This window comes from Zonotrichia albicollis, chromosome 3 (genome assembly GCF_047830755.1).
Source record: "Zonotrichia albicollis isolate bZonAlb1 chromosome 3, bZonAlb1.hap1, whole genome shotgun sequence".
NCBI lineage: Eukaryota > Metazoa > Chordata > Aves > Passeriformes > Passerellidae > Zonotrichia > Zonotrichia albicollis.
The window spans coordinates 75,020,930-75,044,081 of NC_133821.1; the positions used below are offsets into that span (position 1 = coordinate 75,020,930).

The 23,152-nt window shown below is 34.3% G+C and overlaps 1 protein-coding gene across 4 annotated transcripts in view; it reads left to right on the forward strand.

Annotated features, from left to right (window-relative positions):
• TBC1D32 (TBC1 domain family member 32) overlaps positions 1 to 23,152 on the forward strand; it is a 74,198-nt gene that overhangs the window by 21,267 nt on the left and 29,779 nt on the right. For all 4 annotated transcript variants that reach the window (XM_014267548.2, XM_014267551.2, XM_074537908.1 and 1 more), the window contains exons 18-26: positions 610 to 692; positions 2,293 to 2,431; positions 2,943 to 3,030; positions 4,504 to 4,622; positions 5,210 to 5,326; positions 8,793 to 8,881; positions 19,054 to 19,176; positions 20,440 to 20,548; positions 21,380 to 21,473. In XM_014267548.2, coding sequence (XP_014123023.2) covers positions 610 to 692; positions 2,293 to 2,431; positions 2,943 to 3,030; positions 4,504 to 4,622; positions 5,210 to 5,326; positions 8,793 to 8,881; positions 19,054 to 19,176; positions 20,440 to 20,548; positions 21,380 to 21,473 — 961 coding nt within the window. The remainder of the gene's footprint in view (positions 1 to 609; positions 693 to 2,292; positions 2,432 to 2,942; positions 3,031 to 4,503; positions 4,623 to 5,209; positions 5,327 to 8,792; positions 8,882 to 19,053; positions 19,177 to 20,439; positions 20,549 to 21,379; positions 21,474 to 23,152) is intronic.

Here is a 23,152-nt window from a genome sequence, read left to right on the forward strand (position 1 = left end):
ATTGATAATACACAAGGGAGAAGCAAAACAATAAGCTTTTCTGGAATAAAAACAATATAAAGGAATAGTGTATTCTGTACCAAAGACTGGACTATAACCAGATCACTGTGGATTTTTTGTCTTTTTTATATAACAAGAGAATGAATTAGATCTGGAGTTCAGAAATGCTTAAATAAACATTAAGGTGTGGCCACAGCTCTCTTCACAGAGAACAGCAGGCACAACCTTGCCAGGATTTCTCCTAGGGAAGGCAGTGAGAAAGCTAAGAGAAAGAAGAGAAAACAATTCTTATCTCTATTTGCTGCTCCTGTTGTTTGGCACATGTGGAATGTGTTATGGAGATAGTTTGCCAAAAGTGATTTCTTAATTGGACGCTGGTGTTGGTTGTTTCAACCGATTGACCAATTAGGTCAAAGCTGCATCATGACTGTCTGAAAAAGGGTCATGGGTTTTTTCTTGAGTATAGTTTAGTGTAGTAGTATAGTATAGTATAGCTTAATAAAGCAATTGTTCAGCCTTCTGAATCTTGGAGTCACTGCATGTCATTCCCTAGCAGGGGGACATCCTGCATCAGCATTAAGGAGATGTTTATTTGGTTTTGTTTTACAGACAAGTTTGCTTTCAGAAAGAGTACCTACTCCTGTAACTGATGCAGACTCCACTTCATCAATAAGTCAAGAATCAAAAACCAGGTAACTTGGTACTTAATTTATGCACATGTATGAGTGTGCAAACTGCTGCTTTAATTACAATTGAAACATCTTGTAACCCCATGTTATTGTTGTAGTTTGATTCCAGCTGGCAGCTAAATACTGTGCAGCCCTTTGCATCCCGATAGCATGGAGAGGGGAATCAGGAAAAAAAAGAAGGGTTGAGATACGAACAGTCTAGTAATTTAAACAAGTCAAATATAGTAGTACTAATAATAGTAATGCTACTAACGATAATGATAACATTAATAGTAATGAAAAGGAGAGAGAGAAGTAGCACACAAGAGAAACAAATGACACACAACTCAATTGCTCCTCACCCTCTGACTGATGCCCAGTTCATCTCTTAACAGTGATTTTGGCCAGTTTATGTACTAAGCATGACTTCCCATGCTATAGAATATCCCCTTGGCCAGTTTGGCTCAGCTCTCCTGATTGTGCTCTCTCATGGTTTCTTGTGAACCTGCTCACTTGCAGAGCATGGGAAACTGGAAAGTTCTTGACTTTGAGAAGTGCTACTTGGCAACAACTAAAATATCAGTGTGTTACCAACCTTATTCTTGTCCTAAATCCAAAAAACAGCACTTTACCAGCTAATTAGAAGAAAACACACTATCCCAGCCAAACCCAGGACAGTCTTTTTTGTCAAAAGGATAGTGGTAGGTAGAGAAACTATCCTAGCATAGGTCTCAGTAGAGCTACAGAATTCTTCCTGGCCTTTGAGAACTTCCTTGGCTTAGAGAGTGGTGTCTGATCTATGTAAAATTGAATTATAGTTGATTCTCTCTGACTAAATAATTTGGTTAGAGGAAATTGTGAGTTAGAAAGCACAGAACAAAATAGCTGTCTATCTTATGCTTTTTATGTGATGCTATTTTAAAATGTTGTTCTGCTGAATCATATTTACACCTTCAAAATATTATGTAGCAAGATTGGCAGCATTTTGGCTGATACCAAGTGAAACGTGTCCTTCCTTTTATACTGAAACTTAATGTCCCTTTATAGAAGTTTATACTCATTAAGATGAGAAATACACAAGTATTTGGGAGTCTGAAAATTCAGGACAATGTTGATTTTCCATTTTCTGCTCTTATTGTGTGAAGCTATTGTGTAAATATAGCACCTTTCTTCTTAATTCCATACCAAGTTCTTGTAGGAACTTTTAGCTCCTCAGATGTGAGTCCCTCATAGTGTTTTTACATTGTTGAGAGGTTCTGTGCCTGTTTTACCAAGATGAACTGCCATGTTATCTTAAGACTGTATAGAGTCAGACTGTAAGTCATACATATGTTTAGGGATATCACAGATCTTTTGGGTTCCCCTTTACATCATCTCTCTCTTCTGTGCTCCTACATAACTTTTGGTTTTCCACACTGAGTTTGAATGTTCACATAAAATGCAGTCAGGTAAATTATCTTTTTCCCCAAATGCTCTTTTAAATCTAACATAAGCTTATAAATTAAGCATAGAGTACAGTGAGTAAAGTACTGTTGTTTTTCAAAGTTAGGAATTGTACTTTTTTTTCTTTTTTCCCATGCTATTTTACATATAGGTTTTAATTACTATTTTGTTACTCTTGCAGCTTGTTATGGGAAGAGACTTTGTTAGATGCCTTGCTAAATTTTTCTACCACACCCAAAGGACTATTTCTGCTTCATAGTACAGATGCCATGAATGACTGTGTGAACTTTATGTTTAACAGTTTATCAAAAAAAATCCAGGTAAGCATTGCAGTCTTTGTAGTTTACTTTTTACTGTAAAGTTTGAAATGCTAGAATTTTTTTTTCTTTTCTTTTAAGTGCAAATTTTCTTAGACAATGGTGGTACATCACGTTGAAATCTAGATAAGCTAGACAAAGCTTGAAATACAAACAAAAAATCAGATAATGTGCAGTTTTAGTCATATAATGTGCAAAAAAGTAATGCCAAAGGCATCCTACACTATGTGTACGAAAACATTATAATACTAATGGTTTTATTTGCTCATATTGCATGTCTCAACCACAGTATTTTGTGCTTAAATTTTTATAAGATACTTGATAAAGATGTTTGGTTAGGAATCTGACCCTGGTAAGTCTGTAGAGGATAATATCTATGAATTGTTCAAATCTAAACATAAAGTGGATTAAATTCTGTAAACAAGTGTAAGAAAGATCAATATTTAAGAGATCATTTGAGAGTTTCATGTCTTCTGAATAACTAACACTGCACTTTTATGCTTCTTATCAACAGACAAATGAATATGAAGATTTTGGTAATAGAATCATTGTTACACAAATGGCAACAACACCAATGGCTGCAGTGGCTCTGCAGAATTCAGGTAAATTGCAGGATGATGTTATTATGAAAAATTGCATGCTGTAGTCCTTCATTTTGAAAGAAGACAGTGGGAAAGATGTTAAAAAAAGATCAACTGTGTAAAATAATTACACAGTATTAACAAAAACTCCTAAATGTTTGTTAATTATTTCTGATGGAAATTAATTCTCTCAAGTTTTTAAATCATTCATTAATCTTGATGCAGAATTTTAGAGTTTGTTTTATTTTTCCTTCAGATATTATGCAAAATTTTTACTTCACTAGTTTGGATTTACAGAAATTTCCTATATGTGTGTGAAGACATCTGTACTGTTTAAAAATAAATTTACAGGTGCTTCTTATTGATCTGCAAATCAGAATTAATAACTGTTGATGTCTGTAATTTTTATGTACATTTCCATGGTTACTGACTGCTCAAAGGGTGAGGAACTGCAAGGGCCTGAATGTCATAGATGAAGTTACACATTAATGAGATGTAAAAGAGATTGTGGTGAGAAGAATTGTCAATTCAGACTAAGTCCCTTCAGAGTCAATCTCAGATAACCCAACTGTTACCATATCATCAATAGTCCAGTTAGCCATTATATTAAAATTAGAATCTCATCAATGAAATGAAGGTAATGTCTTAAGCTGCTGAGGAAGTCCATGAGGTACAAAAGTTGCAAATCATCTCTCTGAGTATCTAGAAGGGGCTGGTGTTGACTGAAAGACTGTCAGAAAGGCAGGCAAATTCTGCCAGTCAAGGAAACTGATTGATTTCTTAGTTAGTTGCTATTTATACCTCTGGGATTTTTTGCAAAGCAGGGAGCAGATCCACTGAGGAGTTACCCATCTGTCCTGTTGTAAGGTTTTCAGCCAAATTGCTTCTTAAGGCCCTTTTGTGCCCTTTGGCTTCAGAGACAAATGATATACCAAAAATAATCAGCATTGATTTTCAACCCTTACATTTGAAGATTTCAGAGTTAGAGGGCTCTTTCCTCTTCTATTTAAATATTTAACATTTTAAATTTTAACAATTTAAATTTGGCTAGTAATGCTTCTCTTAAAGTTAGGGTTTTCTAGTCCTTTTCACTGTGGTCTGTTGTAATTTTTTAATGAGTTATAGTGAATCTGTATTTTTAGAACCACAGAGACAATACTAGCTAAGCCTTGATCCATTGCAGTTAACTTTTTAAAGAAGGTCAGAAGCTCATTTACATAGAAGATATATGAATGTAATCCTACTCTAGTGCAATAGCCTTTGGAAACCATTGGTACAGACTGTAGAATGAACATAAGCAAACTGCTCTAGGAAGGTATTTTGGAGTATTGAGAATAGCAGGGATAGCTATTGAGAATAGCAGGGATAGTAACCCTAAGGCAATCTGGTGAAATTTCAGCCTTCAGTATAGAGAATTTTACACATCTTGGTTAGAATTGTGGTGTAAAATATTTCTAACATGAAACTCATGATCAGAACAAACATTTGTTTTAGGCTTTGTAAAGGCGCTTGTAACTGAATTATGGGCTCTTTTGGAGTGTGGAAAAGATGATTTGAGAATAACCCAACCCAAATCTACTCCAGTTGACCCTATTGACCAAAGTTGTCAGAAGGTGAGAAATTATTTAATCTTATGTTTTTGTATGGAAAGAAACAGTGCTATGGTTCAGATAGGAAGGCACATACCTTTCTGTAAATTTTTATTATACCTGCTTCTTGGCACATGTGTCAAAATTGGTATAATACACTAGTTAAATCATGACTGATACAGGATTCTTATGTTGCATGGCTGTTCACAATGCCAAGGATTAACTATGAAATAATGAATAAAAATCATGGCAAAATGAAGTCTTAAGTGCTGGCCATCAGTTTATGTCCTGATTACTGTAATAAAATCAGGAATTTTAGATTATTCTTTGTCTCAAGATTTTAGAATTAAGTGGTAATGAAATACTGTAATTTTCAAAATTGTATGTACCATATGATAGGTAATAGATATGTCATACACTACTGCCCTTTTAGATTATACAGATGCCTACCAGGTATGCAGTCTTATTTTCGACAGGTATATTTATGTTAAGTTCAGCCTGTAAAGGATAAGAACAAAGTTAATATAGATTGTAAATAATTGCTAACACTTACTTGGTTGTACTTAACAGATTAATATTCCCTGTTGTCCCTCCTTTTTATCTTTCTCTAGTCATTTTTGTTTCTGGTAAACTTGCTAACTTACCCAGCAATTTTTGAGCTCCTGAGTAAACGAGATATACCAAATAAACCCATGTACTCATTCCGTGAAGTACCCACAGATATAATTGTAAGTATTTCGAAGGAAAAATAATTCTGTGAAGACATTTTTACCTGAGAAAATGTTTTTGTTATAAAAGAGTAAGGCTTTTTTCCTATTGAAAGATTTTGAATTTTTCTGCATTTTGTATTATATACAGCATGAGGGCAGTATATGCACATGTCACTTCATATGAACCTAAATTTTCATTTTGAAATCTTAAAGGTAATATAAATTTTGATGCCTAATTTAAAATCATCTTTCCTGACTTGTGTTTTTTCACAGAAAAAAAGTAACATAAATAATCATGTTTGTATGTGCATACAGTTACATATGGGAAAATGTTGGAAAATTTGTATACTTGTACTTTATACAGCATTGCTCTATCACACTATATGTGGATTTAAAAAGAATAAAAGGAAAAAACCAAAACAAAATGAAAACACAAAAGCCTCATACCTCAGGCTATTTTTTAATAGGACACATAATTCACAAAAGGAAAAAATCAGTAATTGGAAAGCTACTGATTAAGACATACTTCAGAGAAATAGCTTCACCATTTCTGTATTTAGTATTATTTTGTATTCAATCATTCTACTGCAGTCAATTATGGCTTTTTTCTCATCTACAAAGCACAGACAATTTGTGACCTTGTGTGGCAGTTAAAATCAGATTTTTTCCCTAATGACTCAGCACTTTAAATTGCTGTTATGTTGAAGTGTTTGTCTAGCATAGGCTCTGGATTGGTGATATTTTAAGTTGTTTAGACAGAGTTTATCATAATAGTGTATATTCGGTTTGAAAGGTATTTTGGGGTTCTTTTATGCAGTACTTTTTTGATGATTTCAAGAGGAAATTGCATGACAAATTTCATTTTTCCAATGTACTCAATGCTAGTGTGTTCACCGATGGATAGCTTTGTTCAGTTATCAAGTTTTTTAAGGAACTCAGAGTGAGGAAGATAAATGTGTGCTGAAAATCATAAGTATTTGAGAGCATTCAAATTGTGGTAGATCTCAAGAAGGATTTTTGCAGCTTTTGAAAGCCAGTGTTATTTTAGCTTTAGAGGCACTTGAGTATTTTTATGAAATTTTCTAGGTTTCTAGAAATGCCAGTACTGATACCATTGTTCAAAGTTCCCTGAGGAGATAAAGATATTTTGGATGAGGTTTGTCTCAGTGAACTACTGTGCAGCAGTGGATTTTGTGGGCCTAGCCATCCAAGATACACGTAGATATGTAAGATAGGCATCCAAAATGATGTAGTTAGCAGAAAGGAAATTGTGAGATACTCTAATGTTAGTTTAACGTATAATGGCTGAGTCTAAGTACTCAGAAAACTTACGAAGTTAAGAAGAGATACAGGTTTGTTACGACTGTGTTTTTGGGCAGTGATTCCAGAAAGCAAAAGGTAAAAGATTTTGACTGGATATAACTACAAGAAGCAAAGTAAAAGCAACTTATGTGCCATTGGAAGATTTGATTGGAAGACCTAACTGCTTTGTGTGCCTTATTTTTTCTCTATTTTTGAATTGTGTCGTGTTGCCATGGAATGTGACTTGTTTATGCTAAACTATATTTGCTAATGCACAGAACTTAATCATTTTGGTATATTCTTTATTTCTTGAATACCCAGGATTTAAACATTTTTACCTCCTTTATATTTTTTATGTGACTAGCTATATCGATTGAACAGATTATCAGTTGATAACAACTGATAATAGTGATAGTTGATAACAACTTTCACAATTTTTAACTGTAGATTAATGAGGTTTTCATTTGTGCCCTTAGGGAAATTTTTCTTAATACATGTAAGATTTCTCTTTGCTGTGTTTGGCATGTAAAATTATTTTAGAGAATGGAAAACATAAATGAGGATTTTCTGCCTGCCTCCAGTCTTTGAGGGTTTCTGCAGTGTATATATTCAGGGGAATCTAGTTTGGAAGGTACCCTCTAGACCTGTAGCTTTGAAAGACATTAGAAAAGGTGATTTTCTTCAGTGATTCTAGAGAATCTTAGATGGTTTGTCTTAGATATTCCAAGTAGATGACATCTGACCTGTAATATTTAAGCTATGCTCTGTGGCTGAGCAGTGAAAATCTGTCCACACATTTTTTGGATGTAATCCTGTGTTAGACCTTGTTCATTATCTTCCTTTCTAAAATCCCAAATCAGAGCTTAGTCTCCTTTCTCAGTAGTCCTCTTACTGTGCCTGCTGTTTGTACTCTTTTGCAACTCCAAGCATTGATTTATAAATGAGAGAAGGAACATAATGCCAGAGAAATATCCCTTAGCATTTAACTCTTTGTACGCACAGATATCTGAAAAAATCTTAATTCCCAAACAAATCAATTGCTTGCCTTATCAATTTTATGAGCAGCCTTGAGGTGCAAGTTGAGTTTTTTAATTGAGAATTTTATTGTAAATATACTATGTGGAAAAAGCTGTCTCCCCCAGTGCCTCAGAAATCTAATAGGAAAAGTAGACTTTCACTGTATTTTGAGTAAGAGTACATTCTAGGAAGACAGTTTAATTTGAAAAGTTCTAGACTTTGTGTTTTTTTCTATTGTGAGTTTTACTCGTGATTTTTACTTTTCTCCATTGAAAACCAGAGCTTTTGTTAATTTCAATAAAGTATGGGTATTAGCTTTCCCTTCATATCTTATTGAAATGACTCATTGATCTAATTAGGTGAATAATAACTCCCTCTGCTGTCTGTGAAACTGTACTTATAAAACGTGGAGAAAATAAAAGTTTGTATTTAATTGAGATTAAATAAAGCTCATAAGGATTTTGTAATCTGTTTCTTGTGACCATAACACAGCAATCTCTCTCTGACATGATAACAACACTGAACATGAACAATGTTTTTGTTCATTCCTTAGTTTTTTTAATGAAATAATTTTTTCAGAAGCAGTTTGCATGTGCAGTGAGCCAGAGGGGAAGATAATTGGGTTGGCTTTGTGGAAGAAGTGGGAAGCAGCCACAAAGTCATTGTCTGCTACATGAGATGCTCCAAGATGAAAGGTGTAAACCTCAACATCTGAGCCAAGCCTTGCTAAGCCAAGACTAAATGGCTGTGTCTTGAAGCATGTAGTACTAACCGGTGTGAGAAAGTGTTATTACACTGAAGGAGTTGCTGTTCTCTTTATTAAAATAGACATGTACACACTTCAAACATGCAAAAAAAATTTAACTTTTTTTGTGGCTTAATGCTAAAGAAGAACTAGGATAGTTGACATGCAAGGATCTTTTTGTATGTTTATATTTTTAATAGATTTTTTTTCCTAACCTTCTACATGGTTAGGAAAGTTTTGCCATTTTTGCCTTCAATTTTGCTCTTGACTTTTGTGTGGAAAACACCTCCTGTTACAGAAATAATTTCAGTGTGTGTTTTAATAATAGTTTTCATTCAATAGTAAATATCCCTATGAAACTATGATGTGCATAAATTATAAAAGCCTACATGGTTTTTCACATTTCTCTTCCTTTGACAGGATATTATTGACAGGCTTATAATTTTGAACTCAGAAGCTAAAATTCATTCCTTATTCAATTATGAACAATCCCATATATTTGGTCTGAGGTAAGGTGCATGTTTTTTATTCTCTGGTCACATTAACTAAATAGGATAGATGTGTTACTTCTGACAAGATAACATTGTTTGGGTTTTATTATGTATGAAGGTGAAATTTCCCCTTTTTTACCATAAGATTAAATGAAAAATGGCCTTCAAAATGAGAACAGTGATGGATCTTATCTTATTATCTGTAAATGGATATATTGTAATATGAGAAGCAGTGATAGAAATTGCATGTTATTTTGCCTACTTGACTGTAAAAAACAAGTTGTACATCCACGGTACACCAAAATACCAAAATTATTTTTACTATGTTTATGCCATTTTGGTTTATGTAGTTTCTCTGTACTTAAAATTGTTTTTTAACTATTTGTTTAATTATCACCTATTTCACAAAAACCTAGTTTAAGGAGTGTAGCATTTGGTTCCAAATATTTCTGGAACCTAAAGGTACACTTAAAAGATGCTCATACTGTTATGCTCATGTATTGTAATATTCAGTGCTTTATAATTTTAACATAGAAAATAGTTTCTGCATTTTTATTCTATTTTCCAAGGATGACTATATAAATACTTGAATTCACATTTTTGTTGGGAACTTATTATAGACAGTTGAAATAAAAACCTATTGGATTGTACTTCATAATGTGGAAAACTTTGATTACCTTGCTTGAGCATGATATAGTCCAACTGATTAAGTTCTGAAACCTTAGCTTTTTTGCAGCTTTGTTTTTACTTTAATATCACAATTAAATTATTTCATACTATATATGAATGACCATAAGATACAGTACAATTTGTTGATAAGGATGAGCATAGAGGAGATGAACAATGGCAGATATTGGAGTTGGGAGATATATATGATTTTGACATATAAATCAGAAGTTATAAATGCTGCTTTGGAGGAAATCACGTTTATATAGGAATAAGAAGTCTTAAGATGAAATTTGAAAAAAAAATTGTTCTTCATTTAGGGTTAGACTGTCTCCATAGAAAACTTGACAGAACTTCCATTGATTTAATTAGGATCAAGAGAAAATGAGATGTTTTACAGTTTAAAATAAAGGGTGCTTGGGCACTGGAACAGGCTCCCCAGGGACGTAATAAAAGAACCAACCCTGACAGAGTTCAAAAAAGCATTTGGACAGCACTCTCAGGCATGTGCTGTGATTCTTGGGGTGTCCTAGGGGTGCATGTCAGGAGTTAGACTAGATCCTGATGAGTCCCTTCTAACTCAGGATTTACAGTATTAAGACTTACTTAGAGTATTAAAACCTGCAAATAACTGTGGCCTGTATTACCTGAACATGAGAGGTGTTCATTTCAAAGTTCTGTGATCTTTCCTGGGAATGCTGCTGACTGCAGACATCCATGTTCTGTAAATGAACCTTGCCTTGTGTAGTTGATTTGCTCCTTGACCAACTTCCATCAAGAGTTCTACGTTCAGCAGGAGTTATACCAAATAATATTAGATGCTTAACAGATCTGAAAATGTGGAAATTATAGCAAAAGATCTAATTTCTCTTTGCTGTTATGTAGAAATTAAATATTTATGTGATAATTGCAGCATTGAAAAACAGTATGATTTTGTGAAGCAATTGTCTGGAAACATTTCTGCTAGACCTAATACCAACAATACAGCCAAAGCCACATTCTTTTAATTGTTCACAGATCTACACAGCCATACACTATATATGTGGCTCAACTCAACCCACAGTTGAGTGCTGAACTTCAAATCTGTTTAACTTACAGTGTTATACTGTGAGGTCCTGCTTTTCTTGTTCAAAACAGTTACACATGTAATTGACTGTTAAACAACTTCTGCAATTTAGAACTACATTTTCCTTTGTGTGTATACTGAGCTTCAGTGTCTTAAATTATGTTGGTTATTAGGTGTGCAATTGCATATAAAGGATAAAATACATAGGTATTTCCACAGTCTCTTTAATCCCAAATGCACAGGTATTTGGGATATTTATGTTTGTAATGTTATTACTTCATTTTCTGGTGGATAGTTTTTTTTTCTTTTGAAAAAGCGTGAATTCTGTATTACAATTTTGAAGGACAGTCTGGTAGAGGCTTTGCTGTCAACTTCACTTTTCAAGCTTAACCACTGTAAAGTGGTGTGCATGCAGTAGAAGGCAAACAGAAAACATAAGAAAGCAGAATAGGGTGTGCATAGCCAATATCTCTTAGTCTTTAAAGAATACTCCCTATGGTGCGTTCATATAGATTAGGGTTTGTGTGGTCAAGGGTGAAATACTTAGTTCCACCACAAGCTGTAGCTAATTTCAAATCTGTGGTTCCTTTGGTTTTCTTCTTGTTGTTACTCTTTGGTTTTGTTAGGGTTTTTTTGTTGGTTTGCGTTTTTGTTTTGGTTTGGGGTTTTTTGTTTTTTTATTTGTTTGTTTTTAGGTTCTTGGAAGTATCTTTGCCTAGGATGATTCTTCAGTAGTTTCAGACAGTGATCTGATATTCCATTAATTGAATCTATTATGTGTTTGTGTGATGAGATTTGTTCACTTGAAGGTCCTTTTAAGCTAACTGGAGGAAAAAAAAGGTGTTGTTATCGTTACTATTATGTATTTATTAAAGGGAAACCTTAGGCAAGAAGTTGGAGATAGGAATAGAAATGTCTAAGTATATAGACAGTTCCTAATTTGTCTACAGAAAGATTTTGAAGCTGTCAGTTCAACTTTTAGCTTCAAAGCAGATTTACACTTATTTAGAATTGAGAAGTCTCCCAGTTGGCCAGTATCAGTTGATAAAAGAATATTGAAGGCTCTCTCAGACACTCTTTTGTACAGGCTGAAAATCTGGATGCACAGGAGCTAATGCAGAAATTCTCAGTGGTCTTTCTGTTGTAGAAGGTTCTGAACTTGCCATCAGAGCACAAATCCTACAAAAAGGAAATTAAGAGCAGTAATTAAAGCAATATTTTTTTAACATACTAAACAGAGAGTATTTTCTTAGTTTAATGATCAGCTTTATTTCTCTGATACAAGTATACCCATAAATCTGATTTTAAAAGATACTGCATATGAGAAATACCAGTTTTCTTAAAATGTGACACTAGAAGTCTTTACCATCTCCCTGTTGAGGCCATGCTCTTTGAAGAGCTCTCTGTGTCTAACTTAGATTAAAAAGGAATCTTTCACATTAATGATATTATACATTATCAACACATTTTGTCTAATATTTCAGTACGGTAAATGCATTCATGAGTTTTTACAGCCTGCCAAGAAAATATATGCATAATATATATATTTTCAAGGTCTTTGCCTGAAGGATTATTCAGCTATTTACATATTACTGTTCTCTCTATTCAGAAAATAGGTTTTCTGTGAATGATAGTGACACTGTTTTATTAGCTGGATTAAAGTGTGGCAGAGTAAGAATTTCTAGCTTTGATAGTCAGGTTCCTGTCTCTAAACAGTATCAATACCCCAAAATAAATTAGAAGATATTCAATTAGTGTTGGCTTGAGTAAAAAACAGGAGAAACAACATTACAGGTATATGCCTACACTGTGGGCAGTGGGAAGAGATAAGAGTTGATTTGCAGGCAGATCTGCAAAAATTCCCTTTTACTAAGTGCTTTTGTAACACACTGTTCTTGGAATCTCTTTTTTGTGGATATATGATAAAAAGGCAGTAAGGGGCATTTGAATACTTTAAAGAGGAAAATTAGACTTTTTTCATTTGGCTTTTTTTTTTTTTTTCCCAGTGGCTTATTTTAAGCGTAAATCAATAAAACTCCTAAATATTGTGAAGTCAAAAGATCTTTTGTACATACATTCGGAATCAGAAGGACCTTTGTTAGCTCCACACTTGTTCACTAAGGTGCCTCCTGCTAGTGAGCATCAAGCAACTCTGTTAAAGTGTTTGGCCTTCTGCAGGGATATACCTGGAAAATTCTGAGGGTAAACCCTTTTCCTTCAGATATGCAAATTGTGACGGTTTAATTTTAAAGATTCAATGAGTTTGTCTGTCATTAGAGATATCTGAAGATAACCCATTTTGTAGAAGTGTAATTTGAACTGCAATGGAAAATAGATTTATTTTAGGCTTCTCTAAGGCAAGGCTGAAAACCCAGCATTTATTACAATGCTTTATGTGAATAAATGCATTTCTTTTTCTGTGGAATTAAAGAAAATTGTAAATATTAGTCTAAGTCACATGCTCATTTGTATCAGCCTCAGGATTGTAAATCTACTGTCTGCTGCAAATCGAAAAATAATATTGGCTTGTTATTTTCAGGTTTGTGTAATAAAGATTTTGACATTGTTAGGTCACATTTTCTTTGTCATATAAAATATTATGGTGAATATGTTTTTGTTTATGTTTTCTTGCTTACCAAGTGAGTGTAGAGAATTATAAAAATGCATTGTATCTATTTCTGTTGCCCTAAAAAACTAGCAGAGAAAGATTTAGGAAAGCAAATTTAAATGGCTTATACTCCACTGATATCAAAATCAATGAGCATCTTGAAATTTGCCTTAAAGCAGTATATATCTGTCAAAATTTAATCTAGGGCATTCCAGTGAAATCCAGGTGAATGAATTAAATTTAAAAAAAAAAGTGATAGGCAAAAGATAACTTTGGGAGTTTAGGAAATACAAATAATAAATGTTCCTACATTCTTCTCCATTACTTTGTCAACTGCATTGTCAACACCTCCCTTATATAATAGCATTTTAATAGTGAGGCAGCCTCAGCATGTGAAATAGGTCATTCCTTAATTGTACTTGCATTATGTGTATTATTATTAATTAAGAGAATGTGTGATTTTAATGATTGCAACACAGTGCTGTTTTATATTTAGTCTCCCTTTTCCTTTCTCTTTATGAAAAAGCATCATGAGTAGCAGAATCCAAAGGTAAAAGGGGACAGGGTCTGGATTAGCAGTGACTCCTAATGGTGGGGATTTGCAACAGAATTATGCGAGAATGCTTCCCCATTATCTGTGATCATGGAGTTACACAGTTAATTCAATTTTTTGCTAACTTATAATTTAATATAAGTTTATTAGATTTATTAATTTGAAAAAAATAGTTATTAATAAAATAGGAACAGTAGATTCTGTGATCAGATTTTACTTGTTTGTTGACTTTTTTCCTTTACTTAAAATTTTTCACTTCTGATCCTCTAGGCTGGCAAGTGATGCTCATGAAAAGCATTTTTATTTAGCTGGGGAAACTTTTATCATTAGCAATCACATTACATGTCATTTGTTGGTACATTGGGTAGCTGAAATGTTGTAGGTGCTCTTTGGCAAATCTTTTCATGTGGAAAACATTGTAAGGAATATGTTAGTCCCTCAGTGTTCTTTCTGGGAGAAACATGACTGCCCTGAGGTAGTAGCTTCCAGCACCTCAGGCACAAAATGTGTAACTCTTGTATCCAGAAACTCTTTTTTTTTTTTTTTCTTTTTTTTTTTTTTTTAAACCATGCATCGTTCTCAGAGAAACAATTAGAAGCCTCAGTCCTTTAGCTAGACCAAGTGCAGAGACATCCTCTATCTGCTCATTTCTAATGCCTTTTGTTCAGTTTGCAAAGGCAGTGTGCAAAGCTTTGCTGGGCTGAAGCTACCAAATGCCCTTTGTGTTCCAACACTGACTGAGTGGCTTTGGACTTTCTGTAGAGTTTTTTAGCCATAGCCTCTGTCTACTGCTCTGGTACTTGATAATAATTGCCATTCACTGTATTGATCCATGTTCTCATTGAAGCTTAGGCTCTTACTCGAAGTGTAGTAAGGAGTAAATCAAATTATTAATGTAAGCTCTGATGTTAAATGGGCTGTCCTCCATTACGTTGACACTGGAATTGTTTAATGCAAGTTTGGCTTTGGATTTCACTTTGTTGTACATAGCCATTTAGTGAAAAGGAGGTCCTGCTGCTGCAAAGAAGTTCCAGTTCTTGCTTTATTGCTCTTCAGTTTTTAATATTTATTCCTGAGAGATGACAAAAATGCACCTTACCTTGGCCCACAGCTGAACTCTCTACAAATATCATGCTATGTATTTTGCACTGGCCTGATTCAGCCATGCCTATATCTGTAGAAGGCATGTAACCACAAGCCAAAAGAAAACTTTTTACTGAAGACCAATTTAGTCCTCTATTTCAGCATCATGTCACTGTCTATAGCAGAGATGTAAGCATTTTGTGTTTAGTTGGCCATTTTATGCTGCATGCACACATATATTACTGAGATTGTAGTATAGTTGACTTTGGATGAACTGCTTGCTTTTTTTTATGTGGTGGAAATTTCATGCTGCTTATAGCATAAAATTTTATCTTGTTTCTCTGGAGTCCATACAGACTGGGGTCAAATTTTTTAATAGCACCCCACATGGGTGCTGTGTTTTGAATTTGGGACTAAAAGAGTATTGATAACACAGCATGTTTCTACTGATGCTGTGCAAGCAGCAGCTCTGCAACAGGGCTTTCTTTTTTATCAACATTAGCCATACCTAGGAATGTGTGAGAGGTTGGGAATGAAAACAGCTGGGACAGCTGATCTGAGCTGACCAGAGGAATGTTTTATATCACATAGCATCCCACACTGAGGGGCTTGGAGGTTAGTCAAGGAGGTTAGTCTCCATTAGTCAGAGACTGGCCAGGCACGAGTGGTGAGGGAGTGAGAAGCAGGGTGGGTGCTTAGTTGCTGACTGGTGTCAACCCACCACAGACTGTTACAGCTGCTGTTTTCAAGAGTAGTATCTTACATCTTTCACTGCCAGCTGAGCATTAGCAGATGTGCCTGAAGTGAGGACAGAACATCAGAGTGGCTTTGGAAAGAACATGTAAAAGTAAGGAAGAATAGTGTATGGTGGTGTTGTGGGAACTGCAGAAAAATAGAAAAACATAATAAAGGTCCTGTTTGAGAGAAATGTGGTTTGATATTGGGAAAAAGAACAAAGAACATACTCTTTTGTGTTCTTAAAAGGAACTCCTAGAAAAAATACTGAGGTGGTCATAAGCTATGCTCGTAATATGCATTTTTAGCAACTCAGAGTAAATCATGGACAGTTTATTATATTATTTTCAGGCAAAAAAATGTAGAGAGACAGCATAAAAATTAGCAAAGTTTGTTTACTAGCTGTTTTATACCCCACAAAGGAGCTTTTGTCGTGTCATAATTGAAGAAGTCAATATGATTCCACATAGCAAAACTAAGGAGATAGCCCGTGGAACAAAATAGAAGTTAGAATGCTTTCTTTTAGATTAGGGATTTCTGCAGGGAAGTATTAATTGTGAAATTGTAGTTCAAGGGGTAGAATCCAGGGAGTACTTTTCAAGAAAAATGGATAGGGGAGGAAATGCAGAATTCAGAACAAAATTGCTTATTCCTAGCATATTTTCACAACTATGATATGTATTTTGATATTTCTGAATTTCTTTGAAACTGCTCTTCTATAAAGGACTGCCTTCAGATAAACTTTTATTTTATATGCATTGCAGTTTGTTCCTGGGTGTGTGGTATATCTTACTAGTAGTGATCACAGAATTACATAATCAGAATTGAAAGGGAGATGAAAGATTGTGTAGTACAACTGCTCTGCTCAAAGTAAGTTCAACTATAGAGCATTACTCAGGGCTGTGTCCAGTCTGGTTTATAGTATTGTCAAGGCTGGTGATCCTGCAGCATCTTTGGGCAATTTGTTCCACTGTTTTACCACCGTCACAGTATATTAAAATGGAATTTCCTGTCTTTCAATTCATGTCCTTTGCATCTAGTCTTTTCACTGGGTATCACTGAGAAGAGTCTGACTCAATTTTCACACCTTCCTGTTAGATATTTATACACATTGACAGGATCTCCCCTGAGGGTTCTCTGGGCTGAGCAGTCATAGCTCTCTCAGCTTTTCCCTATGTCAGATGGCCCAAGCCTTAATCGTCCTCTTGGCCTTTTGTTGGACCTGCTCCAGTGCATCCATGCCATGCTGTGACTGGTGAGCTCAGAGCTAGACCCAGCACTCCAAATATGACTTCACCAGAAACAGTAGAGGGGCGACTTCCTCCAGTGACTTTTGTCAGCACTCTTCATTACACAGCCCAGGATGGTGATTGCCCTCAAGGGCATGTTTCTGGCTCATGTTCAAGCTATTGATCATCAGGACCCCCAGGTCCTTGACTGCAGAGCTGCTTTATGACTGATTGTCCCCAGCCTGTACCGTTGCATTGGGCTCTTCCCAGGTACAAGAACTTCATCAAAGTGTATCTTCCAATTTTCAGCAGTATTTAGGTTGGGAGTCTTTCTAAAGAAAATTTAAAAACATATCTCAAAAATATATGCTTGATCATATTGTGTTATATCTGTAAAGGTTTTATATATTCTCATAAGCATGTACTTCTTATAGATGAGATATTGAGATGGGGAGTCTGATCCAATTCTTATGTTCCTGAGAAAAACAAAAAAGACAAAAAACTCCATAGCTGTATTCAAGCATGTTTACAAATGTACTTACTATAAAAAGTGGGTTATTTTTTTTTTATTGGAAACTTTATACATTTATGACTTTGGAAGGTAATTAATGGAGTAGCACGATTAACCAAATAACCTCTACTTCAATAATTGCATTTTTAAATGTCTTTTTCTATGTAGGTGAAAATTTCATTTAAATGCCCAAGCAATAGCTGCATAGACTAGATCTTGTGTATTTCATCGTTTATTCTACCACTGTTCCATCTACCTAATTTTATTTGCTCATGGTTGGTTGCTCTTGTTTTATTTTTTGCTCTGTCTTGCCTACCAGAGGAGATGATGTTATAAAGCATTCTCAGCTACTAGTCTTCTCCCAAGTGGTTTTTAACTGCTGGTCTTTGCCACTTACTGTACTTCACAGAAAAAAAATTATCCATCTTCATAATGGTTTCAGAGCTCTTTTCTGGGTTTTTTCTTCTAAATAATAATAAAAATTATAGTTGAACTGTCATTTCTTCTTCTGTGATTTAGAAAGTACTGAGAACAAATTGATGTCACAAAATAGTTAATGTAAAAGAAATAAAGCTGAAGAGTACTGAAACTGAACACAACAAGTTGTTTAAAAAACAACAGAAAAAAACCTGAGACATAATCTCATCTTGGCTGTTTAATCCTTGGCCACAACTGTATAAATTTGCAGGTGTTAAATTATTGAGAGAATGGCTTATGAATTTTTGCTTTTCTCAGTAGAAACATATGAGGAATTCCATGGAAGAAAATAAGCTTTGACTAACAGACTATGAATTTTAAACAGTATATTTTCTAGTTCATGTAAAATCTTATGTGAACGCAAAATATAATGCTGATCAGCCTTAATTTACGTTGCATTTTATGACTGTGTTAAAACAGGAAATAAAACCAGTAACAAGAATGTTTAGTTACATTGTTTTCCTTGAACTGGAAGCCCTCAATGAAATTATTCTGTTGTGGTTTTAGAGTGATTAGATTAGTTAAAACAAAAAGTAATGTGATTTGGACTGTTTTATTTCAGATTTGTATAAAAATATATTGGAGTACTTACCCTGTTAATTTGCCCCAAAGTTATGAAAGAAAATTGTATATAATGTACTGTCTTGTGCACTTGTTATTATTCATTTCATTTACCATTTGTGTTTCTCTGAAAAAACCTAACCCAGCAGATTTGTTGGTTATGTTACATGCTAAATCTTTTATTGCTTTTGAACTGCGTTAAATGTGATTATACAGAAGGTCTTAAAAGGCTCTTTTCTAAATGAAAGATTTTTTTTTACCTCCCTTCCTTCTTCCCCCTTCAGATAACCTAATTTTGAGTTGCTTTGCCAGCCTATTATTGTATAATTTCCTTATATTTCACATGGAATGTCTTACTAAGCCTGTATCATTTTTGTTACACTGTGATGTAAACTCAAAAGCGGCTGAGCTGACCAGTGGGTATTTTCTCGGGTTGTTCAGGGCACACAAAAAAAACAACTGTTGGGAACCATTGCCTGTTTGCTTAAGGTTGTGCCACTTGAGTGCTTGAAAAGGATATTAAAGTGTTCCTGACCTAGTTTTATGTGAGGTTTTTTCAGGCACTTCAAGTGGATTTTTTTGCTGTTTTTTCCTCTTCTCCCTTTCCATTGCAAGATCTCATAAACATGTTTACCCTTGTCTTTCTGTGCATTACTGGAGTCCTGACTGATGTACTACCATTTCAATGTCTCCTTCTGCAGGCTATTAAATGTGCTGTGCTGTGAGCTCAATACCCTTTTACTCTTGGAGACTCAGTATAAAGTGTCTCAAGTTTTACTAACTGCTCAGGAGGAAAATGTCACAGAAACTTCAGAAGGACCAGGGTAAGAAGTGATTGATGTAAATGTTATTTTAACTATCAAACTCTTCTCCTGAGAACAAATACATAAATACCTTAGTAGCTTTAAACATACAAATGCTTTCACTTAAACTGGCTTCTAATGTCCGTAAATTTCCTTACATGCAGGTTTGTCAGCAGTTTTAAATTATGAAAAGAATAATAGCCTTCTCTTTCTCCCATGTTCACCCCAAAAGTATAAAAAATAAAAAAGCAATTTTTTTTTACTTTTTAGTTATATTACTCTTAAGTTGTTTCTAAAACAAAAAGTGTTTAAAACTTGTGAATGTAAGTATGCCTTCTAATTTTATATATATTTTTAATGTTATATATTTAATATAAAATCAGGGTATTTTAATGTTCATGAATTACAGGCATCATACTTTGGGGTTTTTATGAGGGAGTATTTTTGTTCTTGTTGTTATTGTTTGGTTTGTAGCTTTGTCAACTCTCCAACAGCTTATTTGTAGCTTAGTCAACTCCCCAGCTTCTATGACTTTCCACTGCTGTCTTCTAAATAAAATTGCATAGTGCATCCTTTCAAAAGAAAAAAAGTATTTTTGGGACAGAAGCGGACAGTCATTTAGTTACTGACGTTTTTTCCTTTCTCATGGCATGCTGAGTTTGGAGTATTTTCCTCCTAGTGTTTGTTATATGGGACCATTACAGAATGTAAGTCAAACAGTTTGGGTGAAGATGATAGTTATTTACTATTTGAACATGAAAGCTGCTATTTCCCTTCTAAGGAAAAGCTTTTATTAAGAAACTTGGTGAATAAAACGTGGATGTTACTGCTTTCAAAGATTTTGTACCTTGGACTGCACAGTGATTTCAGACAGCAAGTTGTCTCTGTTTCAAGTAGTGAGCAACTCTGCTTATTTGTGACAGCAGAAATATACTGGTAGGCAAAATAAGGAGTAAATTTTTATGGTCCCTTAACTGTCACTGCCCTAATTTTATGTGACATAAGAAAATCTGTGAAATTTTCTACTCTTTTGGGTCCAGTAATTGCTCAAATTTTTCTAATCAGTAGTAGATAGGGAAGCACACAGAACAATGCTTGGAGACATCTCAAAATACCTAATGTTTCTGTTTATTTATGCCTATTTGTATTCCAGCCTGTGTTTTAACTCTGGTATGTTTCTCAAAATATTCTTGCTTCTTTAAGTTTTCTGAATTAAATAGTCAATAAATCAAAGCTTGTCATTTTTAAAGGTTTGTTGTGTTTTGTTTGGGGTTTTTTCCACAGAGTTTTTATAATTGATGGTCTGTCAGTGGAGAGAAACCATGTTCTTGTAAGAATAAATCTGATTGGAGGACCACAGGAAAGGATTTTGCCTTTGAGAGAATTAGATAAGGTTAGAATTTTAAGTTTACCAGTTTCTTTCTGTACCTTCTGCCTTCATTAACTGAACATTTTTGCTGATAATTAAGCATGTGAAACATTATTTAACACCAGACCACCTTTAACTTTATGAAGTGTTAATATTTTAAAGAAGTGATACACTGAGCAAATATATTGCTCCCACTATCTGGGGATTGCCATATACCTAGGAGATGCTATGTTCAGATGACATCTTTATTTTGCTCCATTTTAATGTTACTTTTTAAGCGAACGGAATTTGTTTGTTTTTTTCCTTTTGTATTTCTGTGGTTTCTTTACTAGCTTTCCATTTATCTTTGTATTATTTTATATTTTTTCCATTCTTGGGTTCTTATATGCAGTATCTAATACCTAGAGCTTTCATTAATGTTCTAACAAAGGAGTGTTTGTTAGGCAACTTTTTAAAATGTTCTAGTTCTCGCTGGCTGTCAGTCTCATAAAGATGAAATGCAGATTACTGTCAGCACAACAAAGACACCTAAATCAACATATAAAGTTGGAAATACAGTTTAGTAGGTTGTTGGGGTTTCTTTTTTATATTTTTTATAAAACTTGCAATTTCCTTTGTGGTTGAAAAAAGGAACTGTAAAATCAAAACTGTCAGTGATATATATGCCATAAAAGATTATATTCTCAAAGCTTTTTGGGTTTTCGATCCTTTTTTTTTTGGTGATAGCACATCTCATTGGAAGTTGTAGTATCAAACAATTTTTGTGCATAGGCTGTAATTCTGGGAACTGTACCTCTGTTAATCAAGAAAAAGCTATTAATGTTTCTGTTAATTTATTTCTGGTCCTGTTTCTAGGACAGCGGTCTATATCCTTGGCCAATGTTTTCATCGCTCCCTGTGCCAAAGTGCTATCTTGCAGAAATTCCTAGGAAAGCTGAATCCAGACAAGGTATGTAGAAAGCATGCGAGCAGCGTAGATTTCATGCAAGTATCGCAGTCAATTTAAAAAATTTCTTTTTCCTTCCTCCCTGCACCCTGCTCCCCACGCTCATGTCCCACTGGTCATAATCTCATGAAATACTTAAGGTTATTTCAATGCTGGCTGCAATTGTAGCTAAATAAGTTGGTTTAGTTTTGCTTGTCTGGCTTTGTGCAACTGTCAATCTGGAAAGCTATTTGGTAATCTAATTCTTATGCACACTTCAAGATTAACCTCCTGACTCATTTCTGGTGGGTGACTCATAAGGTACATTTATATCATCTCTCTAGTAACTGAAGCAAGACAGTTTGCTTAAACTGCAGAGTTCTTTGTACACTATTTTCGTGATCCACATCCCTGTGTTTACTGAGCTTGGTGGTGTGTGAAATAGACAGCGTTTAGGATAGTTGGTTTCCACATTGAACATCAATTTGGAATGTGAGCAGACTGAAGAATCCTTTGAAGAGCTACCTAGGCACAGCAGTTTAATTCACACAGAGAAACTCTTTAAAGGTTTTAGTTTGCAAAAGACAATGCAAAAGAATCAGGTGAATTGTTTGGTAAATAAATAATTCATTGTATTTATCCATGTTTACTATATCCCCAAGATGAACTTATTAGAAATTATGAATTTCCTTAGCAGAGACAGATTTACAGAAGTGATAGAAATTTTACATTAACTGTGGACTATAAAATAGTCTGTTTGTATATATCTGGGGGGGAAAAAAATTAAAAAGTTATTTCCTGCTCTGACCAGAGAAAAGGCCATATAGTTATAAAAGAGGGGAGTTTTCTGTATATCTTAGCTTTTGTAATACTGTTCCAGGCTTCCCAAGGCAAGTTTCATAAGACAACAATCAGATAATGGTGAAGTGGGTGTCTTCCAGGAGGCAGCAGTGTTGTTCTTGGGTTGGAAAAGCCTATTGTATTGTTATTATTATTCTCAGAATGTGTTCAAAGGATCCCTCAGTTCTCTTGTTCAGAATAATTCTGTTGCTCATCATTACCTAGTGGGCTAATGAAATAGATATTACAGTTATCACATTTGTGGATGACAACCAACTAAGAAAGCTTGCGTAAAACTTTGATTAAAAGTAAATTTTCTGAAATGAAGTGTCAAAGGTTTTCAAATGAGTTTGAAAAATTGAAATCAAAGAAATGTTTAAATTTGGAATGGCATTTTTGATGTTAAGGGTAACTGAAATAAAAGATTATATAACTGCAAAATGAACAGAATGTTTGGTAGTGGCATCAAAATATTTTGTGTTTGTTGTTTGAAAATAAAAGGGAAATAAAGCATTGAAAGTGTTCCATTTCAGTACTAGGTTAAAAAACAACAAGCCACTCAATTGTGAATATAGGATTTGGCAGACCGAAGCTTTCAGGATGTGCAAGTTATTTTGAAAGAAAGCATTAGAATAAATAGATCAAAAATTAAAATAATGAAATTCATAAATTGCTATTGTAGTGCTTGCAAAAAAAGAAATGAAGAGCGTGAATAGAAAATTGAGAATATCTGAACTGTATTTTTAAGCACTATGATATGGCAGCAATAGAAGTTTTCTTTCACAAAAGAGTTTAAAAATGCGATTACAAGATGGATCCATGAGTTACATTTATACAAGATCTTACAACTTTGCTGTGAATAT